General features: G+C 37.7%; 4 protein-coding genes across 6 annotated transcripts in view; all 4 read left to right on the forward strand.

The window, feature by feature from the left end:
- The first annotated feature begins 3,091 nt into the window (after positions 1-3,091).
- On the forward strand, positions 3,092-8,047 carry tmem33 (transmembrane protein 33). Its single transcript, XM_063485267.2, has 8 exons — positions 3,092-3,192; positions 4,309-4,376; positions 5,087-5,181; positions 5,292-5,479; positions 5,836-5,903; positions 6,344-6,477; positions 6,703-6,786; positions 6,997-8,047. Exons 2-8 carry the CDS (start codon positions 4,329-4,331, stop codon positions 7,124-7,126), a joined length of 747 nt encoding a protein of 248 aa, XP_063341337.1. The 5' UTR covers positions 3,092-3,192; positions 4,309-4,328; the 3' UTR covers positions 7,127-8,047.
- A 1,086-nt stretch (positions 8,048-9,133) lies between these two features.
- bbs7 (Bardet-Biedl syndrome 7) lies at positions 9,134-15,947 on the forward strand. Of its 2 annotated transcripts, none has more exons than XM_063493600.1 (19): positions 9,134-9,573; positions 9,665-9,730; positions 10,419-10,481; positions 10,556-10,731; positions 10,821-11,007; positions 11,095-11,164; positions 11,256-11,363; positions 11,687-11,817; positions 11,996-12,080; positions 12,180-12,282; positions 12,392-12,584; positions 12,683-12,757; positions 12,861-12,926; positions 13,051-13,190; positions 14,056-14,220; positions 14,334-14,443; positions 14,554-14,657; positions 15,194-15,317; positions 15,422-15,947. In XM_063493600.1, exons 1-19 carry the CDS (start codon positions 9,538-9,540, stop codon positions 15,553-15,555), a joined length of 2,136 nt encoding a protein of 711 aa, XP_063349670.1. In that variant the 5' UTR covers positions 9,134-9,537; the 3' UTR covers positions 15,556-15,947. The 2 variants fall into 2 exon arrangements, with proteins under 2 accessions (XP_063349670.1, XP_063349661.1); XM_063493591.1 differs by having other exon boundaries at positions 12,858-12,926; positions 15,422-15,946.
- Positions 15,948-18,010: 2,063 nt separating this feature from the next.
- ccna2 (cyclin A2) lies at positions 18,011-21,451 on the forward strand. Of its 2 annotated transcripts, XM_063485289.1 has the most exons (9): positions 18,011-18,062; positions 18,175-18,610; positions 19,113-19,371; positions 19,453-19,559; positions 19,732-19,955; positions 20,046-20,250; positions 20,324-20,437; positions 20,666-20,799; positions 20,910-21,451. In XM_063485289.1, the coding sequence occupies exons 2-9, from the start codon at positions 18,401-18,403 to the stop codon at positions 20,959-20,961; spliced, it is 1,305 nt and encodes a 434-aa protein (XP_063341359.1). In that variant the 5' UTR covers positions 18,011-18,062; positions 18,175-18,400; the 3' UTR covers positions 20,962-21,451. The 2 variants fall into 2 exon arrangements, with proteins under 2 accessions (XP_063341359.1, XP_063341351.1); XM_063485281.1 differs by having other exon boundaries at positions 18,043-18,610.
- An 874-nt stretch (positions 21,452-22,325) lies between these two features.
- anxa5a (annexin A5a) overlaps positions 22,326-27,703 on the forward strand; it is a 35,313-nt gene continuing 29,935 nt past the window's right edge. The window contains exon 1 of the mRNA XM_063482556.1: positions 22,326-22,550. Within this exon, the coding sequence (XP_063338626.1) occupies positions 22,326-22,550 (225 nt within the window). The remainder of the gene's footprint in view (positions 22,551-27,703) is intronic.

Here is a 27,703-nt window from a genome sequence, read left to right on the forward strand (position 1 = left end):
AACCCGAAGATATAAAGATATCATTCGGCCTCATCAGTTCGTCTAGAGGTTTCACACCCACCATTAATCACTGCAGTCATCGTGAAATAAGCTTGAAACGCATTCTTTGAGAAAAAAGGCCAGAGTCTGTTGATAACTCGTTTTATTGTTCTTTTAACCAGTCTGAGGGAAATTCACCGTGTCCTTCTTTTCCTCCCTACCAAACCGACTCTCTCTTAACATCTTCTTCCTCGCTTGTCCCGATTTTCATCCCCTTCCACGCCCTGTTTGTTTTGTCCGAATAGATTCAGAGACTAAGATGGAGCCATTACAAGCGCATTCCTTTAAGCATACACGACTGTTTATTTCTTTAAGAAGCTTTTCGCTTTGGTCTGTCACTCACACTCCTTTCTTTTTTTCCCTCCTTTTTTCTCTCGAAAACTGTTGAAGAAGCTTTGAAGGAAAAGATTAAAAGCGGAATAAAGTGAGTGCGTAATGCGTAAAAGGGTGTTTCTCTAGATCAAAGACAATAGATATTGTTCTGCTGAAGTCAATTTCTGTAAGTATAATACTTGCATAGTTTTCCCTGTTACCGATAGTCGTACGTGTCCTCGGATGATAAATAAACATAATAACACTTAAAAATCGAAATCTAAATACAGTTTAAAAAAGAAAAAGAAAAAGAAAAAAAATGAAAAAACAGATTGAAGGGCCACACATTAGATAAGATAATTTCAAAGCTTATCATTACTTTGGCTGGCTTCTGGACTGTTTATTTATTTATTTATTTTTTTACTTTATTTTATTTAAACGCGGAGTTACGCTGTTTGTGTTCGATTCTATTTTTTTCCTACTTTTTAGGAAGAAAGTCGTGTCATATTTTAAGCTCGGGGCTCCTAACCCACAGAACTCGACCCACAGAAGAGGAAAAAATCGAGTAAATTATTCGAAACTGCGAGTTTGTTGGTGCAGGTGTTTGATCTCAAGGGGTTTCTAATCATTAAAATGATCAAAGGCAGTCTGGCTTTCTAAAAACCAAAATCGTGATAAATATAAAACAGTAATGATATTGTCCTATAATATATTTGTCCCATTTGCTTTCAAACGATAACTTTGAGATTTCAATAACCTTCACCTTTAGAAAGCTTCCTCAGCTGACTCTCATTCACCCAGCAGCAATGCGGGACTTATACTGGTATCATTAACGTCCCCGTAGTCCCACATTTCTGCAAAAACATCGACATTATAATTTTTGTGACATATTTCTCTCTGCGAAACTTATCAAATACCCGCTCCATTCTTCCGTGGGAGCTCGGCCAAATTAAAAGTTGGCCACATAATGTTCTCTCATTTAAATTCTCACCTTGAGCTCTCTAGTGACTGGTAATGGTCCGAGAGGAGCTGACACCTAAAAAAATCATCAAGGTCTAGTCTCAGTGTACGCTATCGTTCGGAGAGTTCTGTCATGCCCAAAGAAGAAGAAAAAAGATAAAATAGTAATAACGTTTTGAAGCAGGCAGGCAGAATCATCAATTAAACATAGAAAATGCATGCAAGGCAGGGCGCTGCAGCCTTACTTACTCTGTGCTGTGCTGAGTCTCCGCAGTTTAATTACAAGCCCTAATTTCCAATCGCAGATAGTGTCAAAAATCTGCGACTATTTCTCAGAGATTCCCTTTAACAAGTGGAAACTTAGTGTCCTCCTGCACCATTTTATACATGATGAGCCGTCAGTAATGGGATTATTAAACAAAAACGTTTCAGGCGCTGGCGTTAACCTTTTTTAATGCCTAATTAGGTTTTGCAAAGAAATAATTAGATTCTACAGTGCTTACACTGCCTATATTTTCAAATGGCATCTGCAGCAAACACATCATCCTGCGACACTCGTGCCAATAATCTGCGGACATATGCGCCACAGCAGCAGTCAGATGTAAGATTTTAAAACATGATGGAACCAAATAAGGTGCACTTAAAGCTAAAATAATTTTCAGCACATGCTATAGGCCAACCTGCAGCAGAAGGATGCTCTGGTCGACTGCGCCCCCTTGTGGTAGTACATTTGAGGTTCACCATTACTGAAGGAGATTGGTTAAAGGAAAAAAAATAAATTCGATATTGTTATTGTCTAATAAAAATCCCAGTAAGCCTAAAATTCTTAATCCAAGCAGTACCGTTTCTGAGCAGTGCTAAGGCTAAAATAAATAAACACCACTGAAAAGAGCTCTGTGAGAACCATAATATGGGCGTTGACTTTGACGCAGGCGCAGTTTTTCCTTTAAACGAGCTAAGTCATAAGAGGTGCTTTTTAACAACACCAATATCGTTAATAATTTTAGATAACGTTAGACTTCCATCTCCTAATTGTTTTGTTATGACATATGACATTTATAATAGCATATCTCTGGTCCAGACTGTGTCACATATTGCCAGACAGCAAAATGGACAATAAAGATGTATCCTCTATATGGGGAATAAATAAACAAAAAGAAGTTATTACCTCTTTCTATTCATAGAAAAAATAAATATAAAATTATTAAATTCAATTAAATATTTATTTTTATTTTTAAAAGATACAGACTGCGTTTGAAGTACTTCTAATCTTTCTCTTCGTGGTTTACCCTTCTCTTCATGTTATGTTCCTAGCTTTCCGTGTTCATGTCACCTCTGAATATTTCGATTTTGTGTATTTCACTAACGTAAAACTGCTTTTATTGTTTTTGTTTTTGGTTATCATATTCTGTGCGAAACCTATGTAGTTGGTAAATTCGCCAAATGTTAAGTTATTACAGCTGTTTATATTATATATCCTTTTTTATTATTCACTGTTCTTTAATTTCGAGTTTGAGCTTTCAGTATTGTTTATTTTGGGGGAGTTTACGGAATGGATTTTGTCGTTTCACTTCAGTTAGAATGCTTTGGATGTATACTTTTAGTTTAGTCTTCATTAGTTCAGTTGTAGTATTAGTCGTTTAATTACTTATAGCCTAATATGGAGGGTATCTGTCAGGAGCACAATTTTCAATAAACATATAAAACAAAGCTTCATTAAGTACATTAGGTCAGTTTTTGATATATCGCGAGAAATAGCGTACTTCCCGTCTTACGCTACAAGGTCAGCTGATCGTTTACTAGAGTAGTTCCCAGAGTGCCGAGCTTCTGCCTGTCACGTTAACCGGTTAGCACGCGACGTAAATCAACGCTGTAGCGCTGGTAAGCAGAATGCTTTATTATTGCCATATATAGGGTCAGGTGTAGCTATTAATTAAGTCTTCTTTAAACTGCCGGGCGACCTAACATTAACAACGTAATCAGGGAAGCATTCACGTACGACCTAGGTAGCAACTATTAGCTGAGGCGGTAGCTGACGTGCTAGTAACGATGGTAACAGAATATTCTAGACACACCTGCTGCTAAACAGCGTTAGCCTTAATAAAATACACACAGGGCTGCCTTATGAGAATTTGCAGTCATCAGTCTCGGATTTAACAGCAGTATCTGGATATTTTAACCATTTGGCCTTATGGGGTCTGTTATTAACAAGTCATTACCAGCGTAAATTACCACATCCGCCAGCTAGCTACCGGTATATCTTTCCTTTAGAGGGAATGATCGCTGTTAGATCCCATGTGTCCCATTCATAAGAAGTTTGTGCTTACAAAGGTTAACCATTTAATCGTCCCGATTTTACCTTAGCGAATAGATCATCTAAGTGCCCATCTCCAGCGTCAGTTAATAGGTGAATCCGGAACCTTTGTGAAAGTTAAAATTTACCAGTATATGGTGAAAGATTCATAAGGCCAAGGGTGACCTCTTTAAATGACCTCTTTTGTTTGTTCATCAGACTAAAATCTAAATGAAGCCAGTTTAAACATAACAAAGGATGGAAAAAAAATAACCGAGTGAAACACAAAAGTTGTGGTTTCAGCTTGAAAAACTCAGAATCAATAATAATTAATGTTACTAATTATTTTACCTTAACAATCAGTCATTTTTATGAGATTTCTGTAGAATAATTGACAGATGTCTGGTGGAAGATTTATGTTTTACAGTCAGCTCTTGGTGATACAGTTTGTCAGTGGTTTTATATTGGCATATATTTTGTTCAGGAAGCTGATGAAACTCAAGCTAGAGAGTGAAAATCACCATTGAGGAAGGCATGATATTTTCATCACTTGTACTCATGTCACACTGTTGTGATCGTGTGATCACATGTAAATGCTAGACAATATTATCGATTGTCCATTTAATCACAGGTTACCTGAAATTTCAATGAGCATTTAAAAACAGTTAGGGTTACTTCTAAACTTGAATTTTTTCCCCCAACAGAGAAACCAGCACCCCCAAAGATGGCTGATGCAAACCAACAAAACCCTCCGCCGCAGCTAGGCCCTGTGGTAGGTTGGCTGCTTTAACTCTGTAGTTCAAATATTCCAGTATTATTGTGCCCAAAGGTGTACTCTGATTGTACACATCCTGGTCAGAAAAAAAAAAGAAAGAAAATTGTGCTTCATTTTCTGTTAATAGTTTCATCAAGAACTTTAATCAGATATTTTGAAGAAATTGGGAACAGTTTTGCTAAGATTTAAGTTATCTTGAGCCCCTTACAAAATGGATGTGCTATGCATAGTTTTTACTGAACGGTTTACTTTTTGTAAATTGGTATTATTTATTTGAGTGCTTTAGCCCTAGATTGTTTTATTTTCTACATATAATTGGAATGATTTCATCCCAAATCTGTAATTTTGACACCCAAACGTGTGTGTTTATCTTAGTGGGCAAGTAGAGTAGGTATGTGTGGCATGTATTTCAGTGCTGTTTGCAAGTTTGATGACATACGCTACCAATCATTCACTTGAGCAACATCAGTTGAATGAGGATGAGCAGGATGAGTTGCAGCTGCCCCCTGACTTTTGAAGGCAAGGCGGTAAAATTAACTTGTAGATTGCATTAAGATGCTTTTTAGTTTGGCTGAATTTTGTATGCTAGCCACTGAGAGAACCTGACTGTAAAGTCAGTAAATCTGCTACCAGTATATATGAGAAAAATGGAGACAAGAACAAGGGATTGGTTGGGTTTAATGTTGAACATCTTTGTGTCTCTGCAGCAATTTCTAATGAGCAACAAGCTGGAAACTGCAATGTGGCTGTCACGACTCTTCACTGTCTATTGCTCTGTAATGTTCATTCTACCAGTTTTGGGGTGAGTCACTGTGCAAAATCTTCTAATTATAAATGTCAATTAGCTTTAAAAGTAATTGTAATCCAGCCTAAATCAGCATTTGAATGTTTGTCACTGCTTGTATATTTCAGACCCTATGCAGCAGCTAACTTCTATCAGAGAGCGTTGTTAGCGAATGCCCTCACCAGTGCGCTTCGCTTACACCAGAGGCTTCCACGCTTTCAGCTGAGCAGAGCTTTCTTGGCCCAGGCTCTGCAGGAGGACAGCTGCCATTACCTGCTCTACTCACTCATCCTGGTCAACTCCTACCCCATTACAAGTATCCTTTCATTGTGAGCAAGTCTGCAAGTTTAAATGGAGATGATAGCATTGCTACATACATTGTGTGTTTTTTAGTTTTAAACAATAATGAAACACTATTTCACTGCTATAGTTGGACAGTGATTCACTATTTACTTGTTGCTGCAGTTTTTTTCCAAAGACAGTCTGATAGGATTCCTTAAAGGGTTCGTTTAGAGACATTCAATAGGATTCAAACCTGCAGTATTACAAATCAATTAGTCTTAGCAGTAAAATATTTAGTTTTTCCATAGTTGCAATCATGCTCCCTTACTATTGTATTATTTAGGAGGAAGTTGTTCTTTTTTGTTATTTAACCTTAACCTTCTTGTCCAGTGAGCATCTTTCCAGTTTTTCTTTTTTCCTTGCTTCACGCAACTACCTACACAAAGAAAGTTCTTGATGTAAGTATGAGTCACCACAGTGACTTATTGAAAATTACTGTGAAATCAGTTTAAACAGTATTTAACCACAAGCTGCGATATTAGTACCAGCCAGACCACCATGTCTGAGGCAGCAGAGTAGGTTTGTGGTTGGGTTCACACAGTGGCAACAGAGCAGCGCTTTACATGGCTGCTCTGCTCCTGTGTGTGTGTGTGTGTGTGTGTTTGAGAGAGATTAGGCAAATGAGAAACACACCGTAAAGAACTTTATAGTTAACTGTTACAGTTAAATGGAACTATGAACGTATAATGTACCATTAAGACGCAACTTAAAATCTGGAGGCTAATGATTTTTAATGTGTTTTCCTTTACCTTTTACTTCTTGCACCCACTGCTCATTTCAACATGTTGATTTGCCAAAGCTTTCATTTCACTTTGTGACTGTTTTCTGTTTCTTTAAGACCATGGGCCCAAATAGCATGATGTTTATCCGGGGTCTCCTGGACAAACTGACAACTAATCAGCAGAATATCCTGAAGTTTATTGCCTGTAATGAGATCTTCTTGATGCCAGCAACTATTTTTATGCTGTTCAGGTATGCTTACAACTGTCAACGATTTCTTTTTCTGAAGACCAATTGTAGCATCCCTAATCTAGTGATATGTGAATATTGATTAGTTGCAGTGACTGTTTTGTGGTTGTTGTGTTAATCTCATAAATATCTATCAGTTTTATCTTAACAAATGTAAGCCCTTCTTTGTAATCTTAATACAGAGTGTCCAGTTTTCACATGTTCATGTCAATAATATTTTGTCAACAGCGGCCAGGGGAGCCTATTGCTGCCTTTCATTTATTACCGATTCCTCACTCTGCGCTACACATCCAGAAGAAATCCATATTGCCGGTAAGATTTTGAATTATCCGTTATTGTCACATAGCAACTTGGTGACTCATTTTTTTGCGCTGTTGCCTCACAGCAAGAGACTCTGGGGTTCAACCCAGGACATGGCCCTTCTGTTTAGAGTTTGCATGCCCTGCTATTCAGAAGGTTCAAAGATTAGATTAAATTTACTTTCAATACAATCCAAGTGAAGTACTTTTCTTTCTGTCTCAGCACCTTGTTCACCGAGCTGCGAATTCTTTTGGAGCATTTCATCATGAAGCCTGCCTGCCCTGCCTTCTTCAGGAGGATGTGCCTCAGCAGTATCGCCTTTATCAGCCGCCTGGCCCCCACGGGGGTTTGATTACACTAAATTTGTTTTCCTCATGTTTTGTTTTTCAGTAAGATGTACAATGTGACTTAACTTCGATGGGGAAAGACTTTGCCATCAATGGAAGGAACCGTTTTTTTTGAATGTCAACTTTACAGTCTGTGCTCCAATTTTTGTGTATCTGAGTGCAGCTGAAGACCAGCCAGTAATGCACTGAAGGCTCATGCTGATATTTGCTTTTCCATCCTTTTAATGTGACCTCATTGAAGCGGTGGACATCCTGTTGTTGTGTTACCTTCGATGGGCTGAGCACATTAGCTTGACATCAGCTGTGTTCCCTGTTTATCGGCTGTTATCATTCTTTCCTTTCATGTCTTATTTATTCATTAAAATCACTTATTATATAATGAAACATTAACATTCTCAGATTAGTAAATTAATGAACATGTGTTTATAAACAATGGATTATGATCATTTCTTTAAATAATCATATTGTACTTTTTCAGGTTCTAACTATGTCTGATTTGTATAGCATCAAATGCTCTTATTTGTCTAAAAGCCTAATTATTAAATGTATTCTAGCAATGCCATTGACTCACATTTCAGCAACATGCAAAATCTTATGTAGCTATGATGTCAAAATGGATGTTAAACTGAGAAAATAATCTGCTGTATTTTATAGGATATTTTAAGGTACCAGATGTTCTGCTGTATGATTCACAAATGGAATAACTTGCAGAAAGCATGCCATGCTTATGAATGCACCCTGACCTCATTTCTCAGTTTAAAAGCTGTTTTGATTTTGAGTCATTCATTTTTTTATTAGGCTATAGGTTTCTTGCTTAATGCATGCCCTGGTATGTTTTTCTTTCCCTGCCATGTTAATTGTGTTTACTTGCCTACAGACAAACCACATTTTTATAATGAGAATAAAGTTATCTCCTAAACAAACATAGTGTTGAAGAATGCTAATTGGGTTTGGTACCAATAATTTCTTGCATTATAATAGTTGACTTCAATATGAACAAATCCTAATAAGGATTTATTTATGTCTGTTTTTAACATTTATTCAAAGCATAGGTCTAATATAAAAGTATTTATTACAGATAATTTCAGTGTTAATGTATATTGTTTCTCACTAGAGAAATGTTAGTGAATAATTGTTCATACCCTATGAGTATATTGTTTTTAAGTGGTTTCCAATTAAACCTATAAACAATTTTACATGTACATATCAAATAAATCTTATAGACACACTGCATGCCATTTATCTGGGATATATTTGCCAAAAAACAATATGTGATATTTATGTATCATTTTAAATAAGAGTTCTTTGATTTTATGATGCAACAGGTATTTATGTGGGAGAGTAAAAAGAGCTTGTTCTTTCATTTAAGTTCGGACACTACTCTTCCCTGATTACTCTTGACAACGCCAATTAGTCATCTGATAACACAAGAAAGAAGACAATTTTCAACACAACTCTGACAAAATACCATCACTAAAACGAAATTTGTCTACAGTATATGCCAACATTTGTGTAGCTAAAGGACTGTGTTTATTAATGGTGTGTCTAAAAAATATGACAATGACTTTTAAGTACCTTCAAACATTGACATAATAAATGTGTCACTAAAATTAAATGGTGTTTTATGTTTAAAAATGAGAAGTGCCAAGAGGGTCTGGATAAGTAGTAAATTTTGTATTTCCCAAAATAGAGACAGAGTAAAAGTTGGTACAGATCCTTGAGTAAAAACTAATCAGTTGTTTCCAAAGCTTTGAAAGTTCAAAGGGCTAATGGGATTTTTCACATTACTGGCAGAATGGCACACTTTGGCCACTTTTAAAAACATTATTGTCATTATTTGCTGCTTTTATGTTTCATTTCTCTTTTTGTCTTTCATGTATTCTTGTATTTTCTGCCAACTGTAGAAGTGACATGACGCACCGGTAGAAAACGTGAATGAGTTAGCCAATCAAAATACAGCTTCAATGTCCGTTATTCCCTTTCAACCAGTAGAATTGCAGTTTTGCTACAGCCTGCAACGTTGCCATTAGCAACGGCAACTGCCCTCTTCAAGCCCTCAAAATGTTGCACAGATCGTTTATACCTGATATCAGCGTTTAATGAGAATTTATCCGCGCTCACATCTACACACATCGACTTCCTTCGTGTCTTTTTTAAAGATGATTTTCGGTCGTTGAGGAAGCCTGCGTGCCAGTACCAGTTAGCTCCGATAGCTAAAGCTAGCACGTTGAGCTAATCCCCTTGCTTTAGATAATCCCAGTCTCAGCTAGCATCGTTATCGTCTTGGAATTGGGTTGAGCGTTTTTGTGTTAATGGTAACGGGCGGCTATGGGCCAAGAGTAATGTCTGGATAACCTTCTTGGACTATTTTCAGATTTGTTTTTCTACTTAAGTTGAAACACAGTAGAGAAAGAAGATGGATCTTCGCCTCAATAGAGTTGATTACATTCAGGTAAAACAAAGCAGACTACTATGCTGTCTGTTTTTTTCTTTTTCTGTAATTAATATTAGGAGTAAAAGTTCCCTCTCATTCTATCTCTCAGGTTGGCGTGACATCTCAGAAAACTATGAGGCTTCTTCCTCCACTGGGAAAAAAGGCAACGCAAAAGGTATCGTTTATGAGCAATACAGTAACCTAAATTAATTAAAATTTGTTTTCTGACTAAATCCAGATTGTTTTCATGCTTTTGCTGAAGACTGCAGATGTTTAAAAAAATGTAACCAGTTTTATTATTTGGGTTTTAGTTTATTTAAATGTAATACATATTTTGTTTATTAGATGGTCAGAAATCAAAACCAATGACATTGATTTCTGATAAATAATTGCTTTACCAGAGCCCTTCAAGAAGTAAGACTTGTTACGCTGTGCAGTAATTTGGGCAGTTGTACTGAAGTTTCAGTTTAATTGAAAGAGGCAGTTTTCAATGGGACATGTACACTGCTTGTATAGTCAGTCAAATTTCATAAAAACACTATAAAAATTAATAGACTTTGCCTCAAAACAAGATTTAAACACTATTTTTCCAGCAGGCATTAATTAAACATGTTTTCTATTAGTTCATTGTAGAAAACTCTAAAAAGTGGATTTGGGGTAAACCTCAAGGGTCATATGACCATGTGGGATCAGTGCTTGGTCAAAACAAATTATAGTATATGTAAGGTCTCTTTTATACTCTCTTTTGATACTGGGCTTATCTTCTAGATGTGATTCCTTGCCTTTGCTACAAACGTTAATTAAACTAAAAAATGAAATTGGTAAGTATTAAAGTGCTTGATTGGTGTCTCCTCATGTTTCAGGTTGCTATTGCTGATCACGATGGAATACTCACATGTTTTGGTATCAAGAAGGGAGAAGCAGTGGTGAGTAAATATTTTCCTGTCATCACAGAGATTTGAAATGAACAGCTTGTAAGACTTTTGATTCTTTGTTTCAGCCCGTGTTTAAAACACTTCCTGGGCAGAAGATAGCCCGAATGGACCTTGGAGGTGCTGCAGGAACCCCCCAGGAAAAGATCTTTGTCTGCTCTGGTTCTCATGTCCGAGGATTCACCAAGAAAGGCAAACAGTTCCTCACTTTTGAAGCCAACCTAACTGAGAACATTAATGCAATGTAGGAACCATGTTTTTTCAGTTTGATTTACATTACACGATTGAGCTGTGCAGAGCTGTGTCATCTTTACTCCACTGGGTCTTTTCCAGGCATGTCTCAGGCGCCGACCTTTTTGTTTGCGCAAGTTACATCTACAACCACTACTGTGACTGCAAAGATCAGGACTACTACCTCTCTGGAGACAAGATCAATGACATCACATGTTTGTCCACTGAAAACCTCACTCACCTCGTCCCCGTCCTGGCATGCCAAGATCGAGTGCTCAGAGTCTTGCAGGTAGACTGAGCTCTCATTTACTGTTCTTCTTTTGAGTTGCTCTTTGTCAAATGAGAGATACCAATTGTTTTATGGTTTTGTATGTAGAGATCTGAACTTGCATATGACATAGAAGTTCCTGGCCCTCCTTCTGTGTTGGAACTGTATAAAGATCAAGGCAAGTTGATTTCTTTGTTTACTTTAACTATAAAGCATGAAGCTGCTTTATATGTACCAGTTTGAACTTCATTTCTTAGATTTCTCTTTAGGAGAGGAAATTCTCTATGGAACCACAGATGGAAAAATAGGATTGGTTGAGATTGGTGAACGTTCAGCTGCGACCAAATGGGAAATTGACAATGACAAAAAGAAAGGAGGTATGTACAGAAATGCATTATTTTTTCATGTACACTGTAAGAAAAGATGGGCATAGCATCGAGTTCTTACACATGAAGCCAGTGTAGAGGTGCCTTAAAAGTGCAATATTTTTACTGTCCAGCAGAGGGTGATTGCTCTGAGTCAAAGCAGTCATAAAGCAGAGTCTACTGCATGGGCATGCAGTAACAATTTGTTTCTCAAACAGATCTATCTGATCTCATTTTATACACAGTCTATATTTCCACAATGTTTAAACTGATACTCATGCATACTAGGTGATGACTTAACCTCTGGCAAAACGATCACGCATTCTGTCTCCCAGGAATTCTTTGCATTGACACCTATGATATTATTGGTGACGGAGTGAATGATATCCTGGTGGGGAGGGATGATGGGACGGTTGAGGTCTACGGCTTTGACAGCTCTAATGAACCGACATTACGCTTTGAACATGTAAGTGATTAAAAAGTCACTCTCCATAGAATTACAGTTGTATTTTTGTAACTGTTACAAACCTAAAGTTATTTGAATAATTGTTGCTTAATTTACAAATATTAATGCATTTAGGTATTAAATGACAGACTCCCTTCTTAATCTTCAATATTTCCTCTGCTATGCTTCCTCATAACAGGTATTGTCAGAGAGTGTGACCTCCATCCAGGGTGGTTGTGTAGGGAAGGAGTCTTATGATGAGGTCTTGACTGCCACCTACACGGGTTAGATGATAATGTTTCCCTTAATACTGCAGCTTATGCATTTTTTTCGCTCAGGAACAGTAAGTGTCTTGTGTCCACTCTTTTCTTCACCTGTTACAGGATGGGTGACTGGTTTGACCACTGAGCCTCAGAAGGCCGAGGCTGGCCCCGGAGATGAGGTCAGGATGAGCAAGGAGACACAGTCTAAAGTAGAAGCACTCAGGTATTAGCAAAATCTTGTTCCCTTTTTTTTTGTTTGTTTGGTTTACTGTGAAGTGTGATTTCAAAACAAGTCTTTCAGTTTTTCAGTTAGTAATGTTGTTAACTTTCAGGGCAGAGCTGGAGCAGCTGCAGGTCAAAGTCCTGCAGGGACGTGAGCAGTACCAGCAGACCTCTCAATCAAGCACGGCTGTCTCTGCTGTCCCCGTCTTCAGCATCAATGACAAGTTTACACTCTGCCAAGACGATGCCAGCTACAGCCTCACCCTGGAGGTGCAGACTGCCATCGACAACCTGCTGTTGCAGGTACATTTGTCTGTTATACCGCACTGTTAAAAGACAAGTTGCAAAACCAAAAAAAAGTACAGCTAGCAGAATATGACTGAGACTAATGTTCTACACAGAGTGATGTCCCCATTGACCTCCTGGATGTGGATAAGAACTCAGCTGTTGTCAGTTTCAGTGAATGTGACTCAGAGGTGAGCTGTGTAAACTATGTGCACACAAAAACTTTTACAAACTAAGTCTTAAACCTGCTTCTGCGATCAAAGGCCTCATGTTCATTCTGTTTCTGTTTAGCAGCCCAATGGGAACTTCCTCCTGGCCACATACCGATGTCAGGCCAACACTACCAGAATTGAGCTCAAAGTAAGTAGTACATGAAAGTGTGGCATTTTTAAAATGGCTAAGTAATCAACTTGCCTCAGCTATTTGTGATATGATGTGTTACAGAAGAAGTAATATGTTTGATCCACAACAAACTGTTCTATAGGTGAGGTCCATTGAGGGACAGTATGGAACCCTGCAGGCGTATATTACCCCAAGACTGCAACCTAAGACCTGTCAGGTGCGCCAGTACCAGATCAAACCTCTGTCCCTCCACCAGCGGACTCACAGCATAGACCAAGAGAGGTAATTAAAAGAATGAAAGAAAATTTGGACTACTTTGAATTTTGAAAATAGTCTTTTCAAGTATATTAAAATCATAGAGATGTGAATTGAAATTTGGTAATCTCATTCTTTTTGAAGTGGAACACAAAAGATAGTTTTAAAGACAAAAACATATTATTAGCTTTAAACCTAGAGTTGTGAATGGTTCCTGCATTTAGACCCTCAAATTGAAACTTAAATTGTCAGTGGAACATAAGACACAGTGTCCAGTTTGCCTTCCATCACAGTGATAAAGAATCCTGAATTTAAAAAAAAAAAGAAAATCTGGATCTGAATTCCCAACAAACATAAATCAAGCCCCACCTCTGGTGAAATTCTGATGTTATTTTTCCATAACTTTTAGAGCAACAAACCTACAATCAAATAAAAATGTGAGTGACTACACACATATATACTGACAATTCCTTTGACATCATGCATGCGTTCCTGGATCCACAAAGAGATCTGAAGATTAGTAGCAACTAGAACTGCGATATCTCCCAGTTTTTGTTATTTCACTTTATTATGTGTTTGTTGTGAAATGACATGCAATTTCTAGTTTTGCTTCCAGTTTTTAGCAGCCACATAATCTCCTTGGTGGATTTAATATTTTTATTTTATCATTTTTTGTGTGTTGAAAATAAATATGCTTACTTCTTGCTTTTAGTAACCTCTACTTATACTATGGTTTTCTATGAGATATGTGACATCAACTCTGTGTTGTATGTATATATTACTGTTAATAGCAGCAACACAGAAATGTTCTAACACGGTTCTTTTATCAGGATTTCCCTTCTCATAAAATCATTTGTTCTCGTTTCTCTTTGCTTTTCTCACTCTATTTAAGGCCAATGAACAGGCTCAGTCTGGTGGGGCAGTTCAGTTTTGCAGAGATCCACTCCTGGGTGGTTTTCTGTTTGCCGGAGGTACCTGAGAAAACACCCGCAGGAGAGAGCATCACATTTTATTTCCACAACACTTTCCTTGGCACACAGCTTGAAGCCACCTACTGGTAAATGCAGGCACACAGTAGACAAGCTCTAAACTACATACACTTTAGGTTTTTCAAGAGTTCAATAGGTAGTTTCATATAGTTTAATATATTGAACCATTTTGTATTCACAGCAAAGGGGAGGGTCACTTTAAGTCTGACAACATCTCTACGATCTCCATACTGAGTGATGTTCTGTCTAAAGAAGCTACCAAAAAGAAAATCAATCTCAACATTTCGTACGGTAGGTGTATTATTGTTCTATTTCAATACCATCTGTCAGGTTTTATTTTTGTTTTGTTTTTTTAAACAGAAGAAATGGAAAACCTGTATTTATGTTTATTAATCTTCCAGAAATCAATGATGACTCTGTAAGCCACACCCTTAACATGATCCATCCAAAGCTGGAGTACCAGCTGTTGTTGGCTAGAAAAGTTCAGCTCATCGATGCCCTTAAAGTAAGTGTAAAAGCAAAAAAGATATTCGTTCCTTTGAACTGTGTTGTGGAATTTGCAGTAAAGACCACCCGGTTTGATCAGAATTTAATCAAATACCTTCTAGAAAAAAGTCTTGCAACTCGGCAGCCATCTTGCTAATGCCACAGGCAATTATTTTTAATGGTTATGTAAATGAGAGGTGAGAGAGTCATAACTCTAAGCTGACATAAACTGCATGTATAGAATCTCCAGTTAAACTGATGATTTTAAAATGATGAAAACTGTTTTAAAGCTATTTAAACCTAAAATGAGGATTAAAAAGCTGTAATCCCTGCAGGTTATATTTTTATTACAGAGGCACCAGTTTCACAATATGACAATGTTATTTCCATTGCATCCCTGCCAATATACTGTTGAAACTGTTGCAAATCTGCTGTGCACGATTTAGTGAAATGATACAGTTTGCTCACATGTTTCTTTGAATGTAATTTAATGTAGCTACTAATATCTGCTTCCTATTTCCCAACATGCGTCTCTACTTCCTCTGTGGTCATCAGGAGCTTCAGGTTCATGAGGGGAATGCTGATTTCCTCATTCCAGAATATCGCAACATCTTGGATGAATCCTCTAATCTCCTTGAGGAGTACAAGAAACAGCCTGCACACCTTGAAAGGCTTTACGGTGCAATGTTTTAACAGTTTCATTTAACTGATCTCATTGTGATCCTTACTGTATTAATATTGTTGGCCTATGATAGTTAATATTTTTCATTCTCTTTCCTGTAGGAATGATCACAGACCTCTTCATCGACAAATTCAAGTTCAAGGGCCAGAATGTAAAAACCAAGGTGTCCTCATTGCTGGAGATACTTGATAACTATGACTTGAATTCTCTGTTAGATTTTTTTAATGAGGCCTAAGTTTTTAATAGGTCAGAAGGTATTCATTTACTTGTCTTTGAATGTTTGTGCTGTTTTGTATTCTAATGAAACACTTGTTTCATGGTAGTATCTCTGTGTTTCTGTAATGTTATTAAATATATTTAGTTACTTTTTGTCATAGCTACTGAGCACAATATTTAAATATTTATGTCTTTTAAAGTATCTGGAAATAACTACAACAAAGTTGCCTGTATGAATAGCTGACATTTGAAGTGACCAAATATAAGGTTGTTAAAGAAACATGTAATGTATATTTTTATGTTATGGTTTTCATAGGACTGATGTTCATCTCTTCAAATAAAAATGAGGTGATGTAAAGTTCATCATTCAGTGGACTAATGCTACTACAAAAATCTACTTGTATAGAAGAAGACTTGCATAATACAGTGAATTTTAACAAAGAGCCAATCAAGTCTCATTCATTAAACTGTTACATCTACACTATCATGGATAGCAAATTTATAGATTGCCTATTTGCTTCCATTGTCTGATAGAGTACCAGAGATCAAGTCCTGCAAAATCACACTACCGCACAGTTGTGGAAGTTAATTGAATACATATACTTTGAAGGACTGAAAGTCCGAATGTACTTTTTCCACAGAATTTGTATTTTTTGCTACTTTGTGACTTTACTGTGCATTACCATTTATTTGGTATCTAGTTTCTTTGCACTTTTAAATTTGACATACAAGTAGTTTAGAGAATATAAAGCAGAGGCAGATTTAGCAGTTTGCATTGTCCTTTGAACTGGTGCCATCTGAAACGCTCCCTAAAAGACGAGCAAATATATCCTCCTGACTACCAGGAAAAAAAATGTCATTTTTTTTAAAATCCCCTAATGTTTGTAAGGTAATCAGAAGACAAATAATTTTTGGGGAGAAAAAAAAGTTTTTATTTTTTAGATATCACATGTCCACTGCAGAGGACATAGGAAGGCCAAACATGTAAAACTGAACTTTGATGGCAAACATTTGCTTCAACTCTTCACCAAGGAGAAGTTTGAAGCCAAGGAACTTGAGTGGTTTCTTCCCCCAAAACTGCAAGTCACTGCTATACTGAAGCCATGAGTTGGTGATTGCCAGATCAAAAAAATAGAGAACTGCACGTACTGTCAATTTCCGAGTGCGAGAGACCATCCTGTAGAAACTCAACATTCGGTTGACAAGGGCCACGCCACCTATGTTGGTACTGTACTCAGCAATTGCCAGTGGCCCTGGCACCTGGACAAAACTTTTGTTTTTCTTGGACCATCCTGTGCGTGTGTCCTGAGGTTGATTGCCATAGGCAGAGGATGCCATGACATCTGGCTTGTTGTCCAACCACTTAATGACAGCAAGTTCAAGAGGACTTTGTCTGAGTACCATCTCTGATGCTCCTCTTTCTTTCTTCTTGAAAGGCTTATTCCCTATGATCTTCTTCATCAGACAACTCAGGATCCTTGTTTCCCTCAACAAATTGCAATAAATTTCTTTCTGCTTCTAAAAAGGACTCCTTTTCTGGTCATTTAAAAAAAACAGAACAAAATGGAGGAAATGACTACAAAAGTCCACTATGGAGGACATTTCAGGAGGATATCTATATAACATGCTCTGTAAAGGAGAATTTCCTTTATTATTGTAAGTATATTTTGCTGTTAACATTTAGTGAATACTTAAACATTATATTATATTAAAGATTAAATATTTAAACTTTTACTTGCAATAAAATACTCGAGGTTATCAAAATTGTTAACTGACTGGATGGATATATAGTTCAAACTGCTTTGTAAATAAAAAATATAAAAAAAAACAGTCATATCAGTAAAAGCTGACATTTAGTTGAGTTTATAGCAGTGACTGCCTGTTCATATGTCATATGTCAATTATAGAGGTCCACTATTTATGCAAAAGTAGAAGGATATAAACTTTGGTTTTATGTGCAATTTGCAGACAGCAAATAATTAGTTTCAGACTGACTTTAAAGGCAAGCACACTTAGTTAGCCAGGTAATAACTTCTCTGATTATGTATTCATGAAAAATTAAACTATAGCCAAGCTAATTCAAAAAGTGGTTTAATTAATGTTTGTATTGTATGTAGTTAGTACTTCCCAACACAAGTCTTCAGTCACTAAGAACAGATTACAAATGGTTCATATAAACAAAATGACTAAATGCCTTGGGTAAACTGTGTGTCTGAACATATATGAAGATAGCAAAATAAAAAAGGAAAAAAATAAAATAAGATCTTATCCTTTATGCGTGCATTTGCTACACAGGCCCAGCTGACTTAATAACGCGATTTTACGTTCAAACGTGCCAAACCGGTTTTGAATTTAGTAATCAGAAGATTATTGTACTCTTCGGGTTCCCGTACATTTAACCCGTCACTGCCTTCGCGGCTTCTGATTGGTCTGTTTCAATCCTCGCGGGCTACTTGAACTGAGAGAAAGCTGCAGTCTCTACAGGTTTCTGTGTAAATGGATCGAGGTTAGCTCCCTTGTTTCCAGGTTGGTAGTGAATTCGAAACTCGTGCGTTATGGCGACTTAAATTCTTGTTTTCCGACTGTAGCCATTGTACCGCCAATTGTGCATGTCTTGTTTTTGTCTGCTTTGTTTTAGCACGGGGGTTCCAAGTGTGGTTACCATCTCAACAGCTTAGTTTTGATTGTGAACAATTCTTTAAGCTTCCTCGGCAAGGTAGCAGCTAATGATAGCCTCGCTATAATTATCCATATACTTGATCCCTTTCTCCACGCATCATATTTGAGGGCTCATTTCACAAGTTAACAAGCACTCAACAATTGTAGTTAAGCTAGCGGAAGGCAGGCTGGAGTTGGAGGGCAACATGTCAGGCGCTAACAGAGCACAGGGAAGCGCGGCTAGTGACTACCAGAATCAGGAAAATGTACTGCAGAGACTCAGAGGTTCGCTCAAAGCCCGACCTATGGCGACTGAAAACCAAGAAAACCTTCCTCCGAAGCAAGCCGCCAACAGAACCGTGCTAGGAGCCCTGCAGAACAACCAGAGGAACAAATCCCAAGTCGGCGGAAAGCAGGTAACAATGCTAACTGGTGGCTGCTTAGCTGGTGCTGCGGTTTGCTGTTGACTACATGTTTTGGAGGCAATGCATTTTACCATGTCCCTGCTTGTTAAAAATACTTGATGCTTTTCTGATTTCTTAAAACTTTATATTTACAAACTCACGAACGTAGTTGTGTCTACGCCCCGTTCCCACCAACTGACCGCCATTTTAATATCAACATTAACGTGAAGTCAGTCAGGTAGTTGGCTGCTTAAAACAACAGACATGCCTTCTTGAGGATGCTTTATTAACGTTTCCCTCCCGTCAGCAGATGTAACAATTGAGTATTAACATTGAACCTGACTGGTGTAATATCATCTGAATGTTCTCAATCAAGTGCAGCACACGTCGTGTTCTAATGAGCAGTCTTCTAAACACTAAGTTGAGCAGCATGCATGCCCTTGGATAGTGGATAGTCCTAATCTAACAAAGTTTCCATCCTGTGGGCCATGTCTGACTTTTTCTTTGCTTCCAGGATTCAACACAATCCTTGTCTTGTAAAAATGAAGACTTTGGGAAAAGCTGCTTTGATAAACCACTGGCCAAGCAACCTGCTTTCCAGATCCATATTGATGAGCCTGATGGCGCCTGCATCAAGAAGCCACAGCAGGCAGTTGAGAGTATCAAAGCCAAGCCCACAGTTGATGAATCCCCACTGGCGATCAGTGCTGTGGCACGGCTCCGGCAGCCCCTTGCCACTATTGAAATTCCATCAGCGATGGATGTCAGCTTTGGTGGGTTTAAAGGAAATGATGCTAGCAACTGTTACTGTGATCTGGGTTTTTACTGTTTACTAAATGTAAAACTCTTCTCAGATTCTCCAATGGACATGTCTGTGGTTGAGGGGGAGGAAAAACCAGTGAATGTAAATGAGGCCCCAGAATATGCAGCTGAAATTCACAGCTACCTGAGGGAGATGGAGGTGAGAAATTAGCATACGAAGTGCTAAAGCTGAAAAGCATATCAGAATTTGCTGGCAGTGCTGCCATCTTAGACATATCCCCTGGCAACATTTTCCAACCTCAACCTGATGATGGTGCTTACCTGATCCTGTTTGCCAACTGGCTCTTTATAACTAGATTGTCACCCCACAGGTGAAAACCAGGCCTAAAGCCAGCTACATGAAGAAGCAGCCTGACATCACAAACAGCATGCGAGCCATTCTGGTTGACTGGCTGGTCGAAGTTGGCGAAGAGTACAAGCTCCAGAATGAGACACTTTATCTGGCTGTTAACTACATTGATCGCTTCCTTTCCTCAATGTCTGTCCTAAGAGGCAAACTTCAGCTGGTTGGCACTGCAGCTATGCTGCTAGCTTCGTATGTACCTCTTTGCATGTCAGATTCTACAAATGTTCAAAGCCCACTACTTTGCAAACATTACATTTGTTCCTTTTGAATGTTATGCAGGAAATTTGAAGAGATCTACCCACCAGAGGTGGCAGAGTTTGTTTACATCACAGACGACACCTACACAAAGAAGCAAGTGTTAAGAATGGAGCATCTGGTGCTTAAAGTACTCTCATTTGACCTGGCAGCACCGACAATAAACCAGTTTCTCACTCAGTACTTCCTGCAGCACGCTGTTGCCAAACAAGTGGAGAGCTTGGCAATGGTGGGCATGAGATTTCTGTAGTCTGAAAATGATCTCTAAAGTGCATTGTCTAAACATTTTTGTTTATCTTCAGTACCTTGGTGAGCTCAGCCTGGTTGATTCAGACCCCTTCTTGAAATACTTGCCATCACAGACAGCAGCTGCAGCCTACATCCTGGCCAACACCACAGTGACTGGTGCCTCATGGGTAAGCTCTATAGACTCGTACAAATGGACAACTAGGAGGTATTGGTCTGTATTTAGGTGGAAATGCCAATGGTGTCCAGCAGCACAGCCAATAACTGCAGAGCTTGCATCTACTGTTAACTGCGGTTTCAAGTTAATCTTGTCAAAGTTCATGCAAGCTTAGTTTAGTGTGTGGGGAAATGTATTGGTATATTTGAAGACACAAACTGACCAAAGTTGTGCTCCTTAGCCCAAGTCCTTGAACGAGATGACTGGCTACTCTCTGGAAGATCTGATACCATGCATTGAGGATCTTCACCGCACATACCTCGATGCCCCTCAGCATGCACAGCAGTCTGTCCGGGAGAAGTACAAGGGCTCAAAGTAAGTCAGCAGATTTGTTTGAAAACTTCATGGGCAATCTTTGTTTACATTTGGAACTGTCTGGGTTTCTTTATTTGTGCTAAAGCACTAAACTCTTGTCTCTTCCTCAGGTACCATGAAGTCTCAAGCATCAATGCACCAACTAAACTGCAGCTGAACTGACTGCTTCATTCCCTTCTATCCATGTTGTACTCCCCTGTCATTTAATGATGTGTGCCACAATGTCAAATGCCCTGCTCTTTTTGGAGTAGCACTAGGTATTTTAGATGTGTTTTTTTTTTTTTGTAATTTTTATATTCTAAAGCCCAAGATTCATGCCACACTACAGTTATTGGCAAAATCAAGAAGTTTTAATCAGACAAATTATAGGTTTTATAGCACCGTTGGGCTACTTTGCTCCTCAGTGTTTCTAATTGACCTGCACATGTACCTAAACCCACAGAACAGATTGTGGCCTTTTTCAATTTTCTAGCTTAGTTTCCTAAGCAAGGATGCAGGGTTGCCTTTATATTTTTTTTATTTTTTTGTTAAAGAGGTGTAACCTTGGATCATTTGGCCTCATGGGATGCAGATTAAAGTGTAGTTTGTCTGTCATTGAGTCATTTGATTGGTGTCTTGAAAGCTTTTTGGGGCATCTTCTGCACTGTTAAAATATGACTCTTGTAAATAAAATTCTTTTAAATACATTTTCTGACTCTTTATCAACACCCTAGACTCAAGAGGGCAGCAGAGGACATGTTATGTTAAAAGCTTACATCAGTTTAGGAATGTAAGCCCTGGTTGTTTGGCCTCGGGAAAAGTAGTCCTTGTATTAAAGTGAAACTAATTTCTGGGTATCCAAAATGCCCCCCCCCCCCCCCGTGTTTGAATTGAGGATAAAGTGCCATTGAGGAGTGGTAATTATGGTAAAGGTGAAGTCATTTAGCTCTTTAAACCAGTAAGGTTTTCCTGTGCAGCCTTTCTTACAACATAAGCATTTTGAAATATCAAAAGCCCCTCAAGGCATTTAAGGTTCAACAAGGGAAGGAAAATGCTTTGTCTATAAGGAGACCTCCCCCTGGGGGGGGGGGGTGTGTCAAACTAAATGCTTTTCCACTTGTCATTCATCAACAACTTGATTTTTATCTGACGGTGAGTCAAAGTTGGCCAATAGCATTGAAGGTATTGCACGCTCCCCCTCGTGATAAATTGGGAGGCTGGCTTTGTGCAAGGAGTCTGACAGGAGAGGGGAAGCAGAGCCCAGCCGCAGAAAGGATTTTCATCACTTCATCTCAGAAGCATAGACCGCTCAAAGAGCATGCACACTCTCAGCAGGTTTCCTTTATCACTGACTGCACACACTTGTGACTAACGGGAGGATTTAACCATGGAAACTAATGGGAATTCTATAACATAGCCTAAACAGCTGGATACCTGGCTGAATGATGACTCGTGCAGCTACGGCATAACATCGGTTTAACTCCTAAGATCTAACTTTGTTAAAGACTATTTTTGGTAGTGTAAAGAGTGGCTTGCTGCTTAACCCCATGCCTGCCCCCAGAAGATTTGTAGTGGCGTCCACGTCGCTGCCGCTGGCACTGGGCTGGGGCTGGAACCTGAGCTTGTACGTGGGGATGCTTCTCGGTCTCCTGATGCTCATGATGCTTCTCCTCTGGATGCTTCTCAAACAGCTCAGAAACTCGGTGGCAAAATCGATGCTGCAGCCCGTTCGCTCTTTTAGGCAGCCTTGCTTTGAACAGAGGATGGAGCGTGTATTGTGAAATATGGGACAAATCTGCCAAAACACTGCCAGGACTGAGGCATGTTGGAGTACTTGATTGTGCCTTTGCAGAACTGTGTAAGAAAATTACTTTAAAAATGATCTGTTATGGACTCAAATGCTGAAACTGCCTCACAAATAATAAAAGCTCATGACTTTATTCATAGAAACCCCTGTTTGTTCTTTTACCAGCTTTATATGTTGCTTATTCTCAGATAAGCGTGAAGCAGGGAGCCTTATCTGTGTTCTCCTTCAGTAATTAAAATTACAGCTAATTTTATGCAAGAGCTATTAAGTGTATTTACACAGCCATAGCTCAAACATCTAAACTGCTGAGTAAACGCAGAAGCCAAGATTAAATCTGCATCCTGATTCATGCTGATTAAAGCAGTGCATTCAGTAGGCCAATTTGCACTCCTCTCATCTCATTTTCGTGAATTGGCAGGAGGAATATTAAGGATTTCTGCTGATGAAATATATAAAAGGTGCTGTGCCACCTTTATTTTTAAATATTGTACATATCAAGGGGCAAAGTGTCATGAGACTTAAGGTAAGAAAGCTAATATCAACTAAAAGAACTCACAGGGTTAATGCCATTTAACATTTCCCGGGGATGTAAAAGTGGCCAGTATACCTGATCTGTTGACCACAGATAGGAAGCTATTTTACTGCCAAGTATGGAGTCCACTTTTCCACTTATTGAAGGACATGTTTATGTCCTGATGGGAGTGGTCTTTTGCAGGATGACATAAGGGATCACTGAATTATCTGATGCATATCAAAATAATGTGCACACTATGGCTTTCCTGATCGCCAGATTTCATACAACACCAAATAGATGCTCAACACAAACATTAAATCATCAAATGCATAAATATCTTTCAGAAGAAAGACTTTCATCTCTTCAGTTCAGCTCCAGGAACAGAGTCAATGCCAAGATAATTTATGTTGGGCTTTCCTTTAATTTGTCATTCACCTGCGGTTCTTAATGTGTTTTATTTTTATTCCTCTTCAGTCATTAGTCAGAGGAGGTCATGCAGTCTTTGAATGATTGAATAGTCCCAAAAGGATCAATATCCTGTTAACCTAGAGGGGAGCATGTTCATAACACAATGACAGCTGATTTCCTTATACTTCAACACAATAATGAAAACACCCATTACTCATATGCAGTGTACCTGTGTGATGCAAGTTATTTCTGGCAAATCATTGTTGCCAGAAATAACATTGTTAAGATTTCTCAAGATCTGTAAACATTTGCATTCCTACATTAACTTTATATTTAAAAGTCAACTAATTTGGAGGTTTTCTTGCATCTTTGACTAGAAATAAACAGAAAGGGGTAGCATGGCTAATCCAGCTGCCAAAACTACTAAAGGTCACTTACACAGATGTGATGGATGTAGAAATTTCAATGTGGCTCTCTGCAAGAAAGCAAAGAAGCATATTGTTCCAAGGTGTCAAGCTGTTTCTGTAAATACTTTCTCTGAGACATGTCTGAAAACACTTCGCCATCTCTCAGCTAATTTCACACCAGTGAATCTTAAGGGATTCTTCTTCAGCAGATTCGTGCACGGGTTATTTCAAAAATAATAACAGTTTGTTTATCTGCTCACTCCAGCTGTAACTCAGAGCTCTGCCAGCTCTGATTTATTTTGCACATGTGCTTTTGAGCTTAAAATTCTCCTTTGGCTACAATACTATGATGTCTTTATTTGCAACATATCGTTAAAAAAAAAAAAAAAAACTAGCCTTAGTACAAATCAATCTGAATCCTGAAAAAGTCAAAAGCAGCAGCATCTGCGGTGTAGGTTCCTGTAGAGTCTATGCTGCAGACAACAAAGAGTTAGACTATGGCCAAGAAATAATCAAAGCATCTGATCTGATGAAGATGAAGAATTCTGCTGAAAAGAGCAACAAAACTGCTGAATTGGACTCATCTTCTGAGACTGTAGATACACTTTGTAAATAGAGACGTGTTCAAAACACCTGCTTGGCAAGAATAATAAAATATAAACCAAGGTAAACTCTGATCAAAACACTAACCACTTTATGGACAAAATCTTTGTTCTTTTTGGTATTTTTAACATTCGGGTTGGAAAAAAATTAATAAAATTCATTACCTGTAAAATGGGTAGGCTAGCATTTTTTAATTTTCAGTGAATTTTCAGGTGTTGTTTTCTTGATTTTATTAATAAATTTCTAAATGTACTTTTTTTGCATTTATCCTCAAAAAAGACACGTTTTCTTGCTTTAAATTATAAACAATATATTCTAAAATGCTGCTAATCTGACACGCTTACATAGTTTTATACTGTAGTTTAAGAGCAAAGCTAAAGTCAATCCTAATAAAAATATTTATTATCAGAAATGTTAGCTGGAGTTTTATGTACTTTACATCTTTGATTATCAGAAATTAACTATGTATATAGTCAGCCCCCTACCCCCAACCCCCAAAAAGCTAAAAAAAAAAAAAGAAAGAAAGAAAGAAAAAAAGATTACATTTCATGAATATTTGTCTAAATTAAGTTTGCTCTCAAACATGACAGTAGTCTATTTGTTCCCTAATCGCAAATGTTGCATCTAGCACAACATTTATTCACTGGTTTCATACACAAGAGCTGTGGATGGTTTCCTGTTAGGAAAGGCAGTTTATCTGCTCTTTTAATATATTATGATGTACGTTCCTAAAAAGGTATAAGACACAAGTTGAGCATGGCCTCAGCAAAGCTGTAATTTGTGGAAAGTAGTAAACATGTGATCTGTGGTGACCCTTTGATTAATGATAGACTTTATTGTCGGTCATTCAGTACTGTATATATTGAGTTGTAGACGCAGAGCTCTGTAACACAGCTGTCGCAAGGCACACCGCTCATGAATGAAAATCTCTCAGTGATTTGGTTTTAAAGCTGACAACTTGGGAAGGGCAATGGGAAGAAACTGCTGACTTTTGGTTTCACTTCCCAGCAGTTTGCAGGATCACTGATTTAGATGATAAATAATCAATAGATGTTTTCTCATATAAAAACAAATAGATTTTAATACATAAATGTCATATATGATCTTAGAAAGTGCAATTTAAAAAACAATGTTAACTCACTAACTTTGGTTTTAACATGATTTTCCTGCCAAACAAATTGTGCCAAACATTGTGCACATTTGTCACACCTAAAAGTTTCTAAACAAAAAAACATGAAAATAGTTAAGACAAAAAAAACTATCCAAACTATCTGGCACTGTGGCATTGCTTCCCTAAACCAATAAGTGGTTGTGCCACCCTTGGCAGGAAGAACTGCAATCAAGCATTTGTGATAACAGGGATAACAGGGAATTAATGATGAACACTGACCTTAACTGAGACAAGTGAGGTCTGGAGTTCTTTGGATGCTGTTTTGGGTTCTTTTGTGACCTCTTAGATCAGTTGTTGATGTGCTCTTGGAGAAATCTTGTTAGACTTTGGTAATTTTGGTACTGTTCCAGGTTTTGTCCATTTGTTGATAAGGGTTTACTGTGATTAGCTGGAGTGCAAACCTTGTAACATTTTCCAGACTGTCAAGGACTTTGCTTCTCAGCTGTTTCTTTAGATGGTCTCATGATGTGTTGCTTTTTGAGAGCTGAAACTAAAGTCCAAACATTTTGATTAATCTCAGTTAACTCATGATTTAACAAAGGGGACCTTTACTTTTTCACACAGGGCCAGAAAGGTTTGGATAGCTTTTTTCTCTTAAAAGAAATGAAATCATCATTTCAAAAACTGCAATTGGTATTAACTGGCATTACTAGAACTTGTCTGATGATCACAGTGACAAATGTGTGAAAAAGATAAGAATTCAGGAAGGAGCAAATACTTTTTCATGGCAATGTTTGATGTTTTTTGGACTAGTCTTCAACTTACAGACAGTATGACCAAGTATGTCTCCTTATGTAGGCTCCTTTTTAAGTACATATGTATCATTAATCACTAACTGTCTGAATTTAACCACAACAGTAGTGATTTCTGTATGACTTGACTTGTTTTATTTATTTTTATTTTTTTACATTAATCTTTAAAATTCAGGAAATTAGTTAGGTTACAGGCAGAAAAAAGACTTCAGTTATTGCACATCTTAATAGATATAGTGTCACTGCATATTTTAACACTTTGCAAATGAAAAAGTTGCAGTTTGTCTTATTTAGGCTTAGATTAATTATAGTGGTTAAACACAGCTAATGACATCAATGTTTTTAAGACAGCCAATGTCATCCATCACATTGTCATTGGTAGGAAATTATAGGAAAATCCCTTGCAGACGTGTGTGTGTGTGTGTATATATATATGTATATATATATATATATGTATGTATATATATATATATATATATATATATATAGAAGCATATAGAAGCATATATATTAGCTTCTGATTATTAAAGGTGAGCATAGAGAGACTGATTTTCCTGATTTCTAATTTTTATATTAAAACAATTGTGTTACTGGCATTCAAAGCTCCCTGCTTGCCATTTGATGGAGTGCAGATTAAAAGAACTTTTGCACTGGCTTTACTTTTCAGACCTGGAAGTTATGTCCATCTTTTGTTTACTTACTTACTTTATTTAGAGTTTATAATCAAAATCATTACAAATAGATATGTATCTGAAACTATCACCCAAAAAAAAAAAATCATTTGAGAGATAAAGATGATCAGCTAAAATATTTTTTAGGTTAATTCAGGCATGAAGTTTGGTGCACTGTATGAGGATTTTGCTAAAAATATGAATCGTAATTCAGTGTCCATAGTGTTTTTAACAGTCATTATCTACATGCACATACCACACGAGAGAAGAATGAGAAATTTGTTTTTGTAAAAACTGCACATATTATCCAAACACTTCATATGAACCATAATTGACATGTTAAACTTGTAGCTTATCCGACTGTGAGATATTAAATACTCAGAGAAGTACACAATCCATTCAGTTTGTGTATGTCTGCCTCTGGTGACTAGACGATATCTCAGTTACCTGAAAAATATCTCCATTCAATCTGATATGTTTGTTATTAGCTGCTATACGCTTGTTTATTTGGGAATCAAGGAAATTGGCTCCTTGTCTGCCTGCGAGACTGTGAAATGAAACTGTGAGCTTCCGTAACTGGATCACCTCAGAG

The sequence above is a fragment of the Pelmatolapia mariae genome, linkage group LG2, assembly GCF_036321145.2.
Source record: "Pelmatolapia mariae isolate MD_Pm_ZW linkage group LG2, Pm_UMD_F_2, whole genome shotgun sequence".
Taxonomy (NCBI): domain Eukaryota; kingdom Metazoa; phylum Chordata; class Actinopteri; order Cichliformes; family Cichlidae; genus Pelmatolapia; species Pelmatolapia mariae.